Consider the following 6,590-nt stretch of genomic DNA (forward strand, 5'->3'; position numbering starts at 1 on the left):
ATACATACATGTATGAATAGATATGCACATGTATACACACAAATTATATATAGACACACACACTACACATACATAAACATATATATATATACATATGTACATATATATATATGAAAAGAAAGAAAGAGCTGTCCATGATCCAGGAACAGGTTCATTTTCCCGGATTTCCCTTCTGTCTGATAAATAGGGTATGATCATGTTTAATGGTTCCACTTTTTTCTACAGTATTCCTATGGTTCAATTTTGACTCTCTACATATTTTTCTCTATATACATTCCCATGAAGAGCTAATTCAGTCTTAAGGTTTCAAATATTAGCCAAAAGACCATGTTTTTTGAGGATTTGCTTTATTTTCACTTATATTAAAAGTAGAACTCCATGCTTTTCCCCAAGTTTATACAGAGTAGAAATTAATTGTACTTGTTTTTATTTTTGATGCAATAAATCATTTATTTATATTCTACAAATTATAATTTTTAATTATAATTTTAGTTTTTCTAAACACTTATTTAGTTTTGAGAGACAGCATGAGCGAGAGAGGGTCACAGAGAGAGAGGGAGACACAGAATACAAGGCAGGCTCCAGGCTCTGAGCTGTCAGCACAGAGCCCAATGCAGGGATTGAACTCATGAATAGCGAAATCATGACCTGAGCTGAAGTCAGAAGTTCAACTGACTGAGACACCCAGGTACTCCTATTTTTAACTATAATTTAAACTTTACTAAGTGCTAACTTAATCCCTGTTCTCTTGCTAATTATCTCTCACCATAGGATACAACATATAAACTCTTAATGTCTCAATTTCTCATCTCTAAGGTAGAAATAATGGTACTTGTTCTGTGCATATTAAAGGAATTTGGGGAGGTTTAGAGGACATAATATATGCAAAACTCTTAAAAAATTACAAAGCAGTTTGTTAATGTATCATTATGAATACTTTTGGTAATTTATATTTACCTCTATTATGCTGGCACCACTTTTTTCTTTTTCATTGATTAACCATTCCAGGTCCTTTTCAAAGTCATCTTCATATTCTCCACTTTCTTTTGAGTCCATATCTTTATTTTCATCCATTTTCTGTTTGTTGAAGAATAATGCTGTAAGATTTAAAAAGATAAGGTATGTTATGTCCATTTTAGGGGTAGAGTGGAGAATGGAAATTAATGTAATAAGCTAACCAGCACACAGAAACACAAAGCATGAGATGTTCCAAATAAACATATATCTGTATACCTTGAGAGACCTTCAATGGCTAGACATTGACATTTAGACATCCACTCTGAAAACCATCCCCCTCCACCCAATTCCTGAAACCCTCATTTACAAGGAGACTAAAAAAGGTGGATAAGAAGACTATCTGAGGCTTAGGGAAGGATTTTCCACATCCCCTGCCAATCATTAAAACTCCTTGCTCAGGTCAGAGCAGATGACCCAGCTTTTAAGTCATACTCATTAACATTTTCTTATGTTGAAATTAAAACAAATACAGGTTTCCACTGCTCTTTAAAAGCAGAGCATTCCAATGAAACCTTTTGAAAGTCAACATGGCTTAAAGCAAAGAAGCAATTACCGTTTCATAAAAGCAAAAATCCTCTTCAGATTTCATTCAGTGAACAAAAACAGGTACAAATGTGGGTCTTTTGTAAAAGAAGCATAAAGCAAACTTTCAAATAGTGAGGGGAACCTGAATATTACTTCCTATCCTCAATTTTTCAATCTTTCTACTGGTTTATAGGGTATAGTTATAATTTGTGATCTGAGAACTTTCAATTAAGTGACATTTGACTTTCAACTATGGTAAATATTAATTTCCACAGAAGTCAAACTGTTTTCAACTCTATGAACTATATTTTTCATTAAAAAAAATGTGATGCCTAATACTATCCAGTAACAGTGACAAATAAATAGGGAGGTCTGGTGAAAGTTAGTGTTTATGAAAATGGTGTATAAATTCAGTCATTTTTAAGAGAACAAAGCTAAAGATTGAGGTCAGTTCCTAGCCCTGCCAATTGTTTTGTCTATAATTTTTCAAATAAAAGGAGATAAATCTTCACCTATAATGTGTCCATATATGCATGTGAGCATACCGTATATATGTGTATATATGTACAGTTTTGATGAACCTTTGTTGACCACCTATAATATTCCTATATACATTCCCAAGAAGATTAGGGTAGACCTATGCCCCTGAGGTGTGTCCAGTGTGGTACAGAATACAAACACAAACAAAACCCAAAAATTTTTAATGTAGATAAAAAAAGAAATTTAAAAATGTATGTAAATGGAATAAAGATAGATAGGTAGATAGATACAGGTATAGATATAAAGAACTATGAAAAGAAAAATAAAGCAATTAACTCTGTCTAAAACTGGAAATACCAAATTCAAGCTGAGACAGGCTTGGAATACGGAGTACTAGAGTTTTAGTTATTTCAGACAAAGAACAACATGAGAAAAAGGAAACAAACATGGAAGTACACAAAATTGTCCAGTGTGACCTGAACATAATGTGTTTCTGGAGAAGAATCTGGAAGGAGAAGGGGACAGTCTGATGTCAGATTATCTGTTCAAAAAACAGGGTTGTGGGAAAACTTTATGTAGATCTAATGGTCATAAATATGGAAATATATAATAATCTGCACATTTTCCACTATTAAGCAAAAACAGAAAGAACAGTGCTCTCTAAATGTACATAGAATTTTAGGTCCAGTTTCAAAAGAACTATAGAAATCTCATCGTCAAGTGTTTGGGACCCTGTCTGTATACCTGTTTCTATACCTAGGAGCCATCTCTTGTGCCTTCAGTAAGAACAAGTTGCCTAAAACCCTTTTTGGAGGTCAAGAACCTATTTCTTTAGGATATAAAATGAGAGAGATTTTGTCTGAATTAATAAACTATCCACAAGCTTTGTTTTGGCCACTGGCTTCACTTTACTATCTGTGAACCTATGACTAGACTACCTAACCTGGTGCCAATTTTACTAGAGGGAGATGTACATTATTTTCCTTCCATGGTTTGCCATCTAATAAGAGTGAAAGCACATGAGAGAACACCTTCCCATTAGTTGCAGGAGCACTAGCAAAGTGAAGAGGTGAGGCTTTTCAATACTGTGTGTAAGAAACCTTTTAGTAGGTTTTAGTGAGCAGTCGGTTCCAGTGAGTTAAAAGGATGATGACGACACTGAAAACGTACATAAACTGCAAGGCTGAGACTGTGGGTGAGACATACAGAAAGCATGAAGCACCGCATCCAGTTTCCTGGGCTGCACTGTAAAGACAGAAGACAAGCTGAACACATTCAGAGGCTAGCAAAACAGGAGGAAGGAGGAAACAAGAGAAGGAAGGGAAAAAGGGTAGCTTTGCGAGTAAAACGCCTGAAAACCAGACTCGGAGGAGGAGGAATTCCCTAGGAATATTATTCTAGAGAAGACAAAACATGAGAATCCTGACACGTGCTTTGCATTATTCAAATGGTTTCCGGCTAAAGGAAGATTGGACTTAGTTAATTTCAAATAGAAAAACTACAGTCAAGGGAAACACAGGGACAAATTTTTGGCAATTTAAAACAGAATTTACATTGCAAACCTGTCCTGAAGTGAGCTGCCTGTTAGAAGTGTTGCATTCCCTGTCAATGACAAAGACCTTTAGCAAAAACTGTAAAGCTGGAGGACCCCTAAGATTTATTTTCAACTTTTAATAGGCTGCAAATTAGCAAATAACTGCCAAGTCATGAAAAGCCAGAGAATTTAAAAGGAAATGCATAATATCATGATAAACTTAATCTAAAACATATGATCGGGGCCTTTTAAATCTAAGACTTAAAAAATTCTGGTCTGTTTCATTTAAATGTCATCTTTCCTTAGCGTGGTGTTTGGTATTGGTACCCTTCCCCTTCTCAAGACAAAGTTAGTTTTATGTACATGAATGCAAATCATTCCATCTAATTTATCAACTTGATAATTATAACGATTTCCAATGTATTCATTGGATTACAATTTTTCTTTTAAACTAAGAATACAAAGTAGACTTTCTTAAAGAACTCAAAGTAAGGTTTCAGTAATTTGTAAAGCAAAGCTTGAGAGCAATAATATTTTGATGTAACCTAGAGAAACCAAACCAATACTTCAGAGTGAGTTTATTTACCACTGCCTGGCTACAAGACAGGCTAAACCACATCAACTGTTATGTCTAACTATCTACTAATTAAAAGTAAGGGCGCCACAGATGATAAGAACACCCCGAAACTCACTGTGACCCAAAATACTTTGAGCAACAATACTGGTTTTCACAGTCCCAAGTGCCTTAGCATAATCAGCTTTCTTTTCAGAACAGGGATCTTGGAATTTATTGATTAAGATGTTTAGGTTACATAACTAATTGTGAGAATAAGATGTCAATGGAAATCTTCAGTGCTCTCCTTTAATTTTATAATAAACATAGTTCTGAGTTTGTAAGCAAATCGTTGCCTGAGGACTTCCGTAGTTGTGCTTTTTTATTTACAAAGAATCTCACCCATGTGAAAGCTCAAATTTAAAACTAAAAGATAGAATCAGCATAATCAATAAAAATAAAATGAAAAAATTAAACATACTAGGTGTTATTAAGTCATACTGTAATGCAATCATTAAAAAGACAATAAGCCACAGTTTGAAGTGACTCTAAATAAAGGAAGATGAATTAAATTTGTACCGCCATTCGTTTCCTGTCCCTTCAAAAATTTCATGGCTGGTTGCCAAGTAAACAAAGAACATAAATCATAAACTCTTGTTACCAAGTCCCTTAAGCCTTTTTCAAATGAGTCACAGGATATCCAATCCCTTTCAGTTCTTTTAATCATCGTCCCCAGGGTACTGGCCATATGGCGCACAGTCAACATACTGGAACAAAAACACATTTTACACAAACTGAATCCCTACCACTTACTCCTTGTGAGTTTCACACATTTAAATTTCAGTGTTTATCAGCAGTAAAAAAATCTATGTAAGTGGCTTGGATAAGAACCACCCTCTTAATAGGTTAACTATAATGAGAGAGAGAAATTAATTCCTTCCTCCTGGGTGTCTGCTAAATCCCATGTGGGTATGTGACTGCAGATGTTTTAGTGTGAGTCTAAGCTAAGCCTGTATGTGGACGCTTTTGTCAACTTTCTGTCAGGATTCAGGCATTCGGAAATAGTTTCCTCTCTTTCATGGACCCCACTCTTACATAGCCTTTTGAACATACGCTTGTTTAAAATCGAAGAGAATCGAAAGAACGTCCAAGACACGCTGTTTTAACACAAAATAAGTACTTGAGCAAAAGCTAATCCCTAAGACATCATGAGACCACCTTGCCCATTCTTCCTGCTGCATCCTTCCAAACTGTAATCCCATAAGAAAAAAAAAACTGTCACAAAGTATGACAATAAATAATATTTCACAAACATTAGGTGATAATTCTAATCTGTATCCAGGGTTCCCAGGTCTCATCGCCTAAATGAATACCTAAGCCTCTTCATGGAAGCTACCACCTCAGGAATGCCTTTTTTTTCTCCCAGGGATGAGAACTTTGGGACGGGAAAGAAAATGACAAAAATGAGGTTTTCCCTCATACAAAGCCAAGCGAGGTGTTGCCAGACCTCCCCCGCAGGGTCGCTGGCCCCGGGACTCGCCGGAAACAGACGCCCACGTCTTCGCTCTCTTCTTCTAAGCACTTTTCCTCCCAGATGTCGCAGACGTCTGACCCCCGTCCCCTCTATAAATACCCTCCACCACGCATATCTGCACACATCATCCTTCCCTTCTCTCCCTCTGTATCCCCTCCTGCCTGTGTAAGATGCAGCGGCTGGGGTCACAGAGATGGCCTGGGGAGTTCTCCTCTCCTTCTCTTTCTAAGCTCTGACAGTGAGGCGAGGGAGACCCCAACACCTGCTCCCTCGGCGGCCAGGACCCAGGTGCCATAGCAACGGCGCGTCTCCGCGTCCTCCATCCGGGCCTCCACGAGGGCGCGGTGGGCCGGCGCAGGCGCAGACGCCTGCCTGAGAACACCTGCGCCTCCCGGCGCTCTTCCAGGTGCCTGCCAAGGACCTATCGGGCTGCGGTTGCCAAGGAGACAGGCAATAAATGCACGCTTCACGCGCAAGTTTCGAGGGAGCGAGGCAGAATTAGCGAAGAATCACTTTCTTGGTTGTGAATTTTTCCGCGTGTAGTTGTTTCTCGCCAGATACGGAATTTTTTAGAACGGATTCTGGATGTACAGGTCTGTTATGTTACTTTCTTCGCGTGTATCCAAGGCCTTTCCGTTTTCGCTACTCGTTAAGCAAATTGCTAATTAGTTACCAGACTCTTTTACTGGAAGCTTCCCTCACCCCACCGCGAATGAAAAATAAATCCTTTTGCACCCCAAAGGGTGGTCAAAGGATGCTTGCTCCAGGTTTCAGGAATGTTAAAATGGTCAAGTAGGATATTCTCAAATCCTCCTTAAAGATCTACTTTATGTATAAAAGGGAGGCAAAGAGAATTCTTTTTTTTTTTTTTTAAGGTTTTTATTTTTGAGAGACAGAGGCAGCGCAAGCAGGGGAGGGTCGAAGAGAGAGGGAGACACAGAATCTGA

General features: G+C 37.8%; 1 protein-coding gene across 6 annotated transcripts in view; it reads right to left on the bottom strand.

The window, feature by feature from the left end:
* The window catches only part of CCDC181 (coiled-coil domain containing 181), a 28,381-nt gene extending 22,472 nt beyond the window's left edge, over positions 1 to 5,909 (bottom strand). For 5 of the 6 annotated variants that reach the window (XM_029933060.1, XM_029933059.1, XM_029933058.1 and 2 more), the window contains exons 1-2: positions 5,805 to 5,909; positions 958 to 1,097 (exon numbers count right to left, since the gene is read on the bottom strand). In XM_029933060.1, coding sequence (XP_029788920.1) covers positions 958 to 1,074 — 117 coding nt within the window. In that variant the 5' untranslated portion in view covers positions 1,075 to 1,097; positions 5,805 to 5,909. Of the gene's footprint in view, positions 1 to 957; positions 1,098 to 5,616; positions 5,701 to 5,804 lie in introns of those variants that run through there. The other variant, XM_029933057.1, reaches the window with a different exon arrangement.
* Between the last annotated feature and the right edge of the window lie 681 nt (positions 5,910 to 6,590).

Source organism: Suricata suricatta, chromosome 3 (genome assembly GCF_006229205.1).
Source record: "Suricata suricatta isolate VVHF042 chromosome 3, meerkat_22Aug2017_6uvM2_HiC, whole genome shotgun sequence".
In the NCBI taxonomy this organism is placed as follows: Eukaryota; Metazoa; Chordata; class Mammalia; order Carnivora; family Herpestidae; genus Suricata; species Suricata suricatta.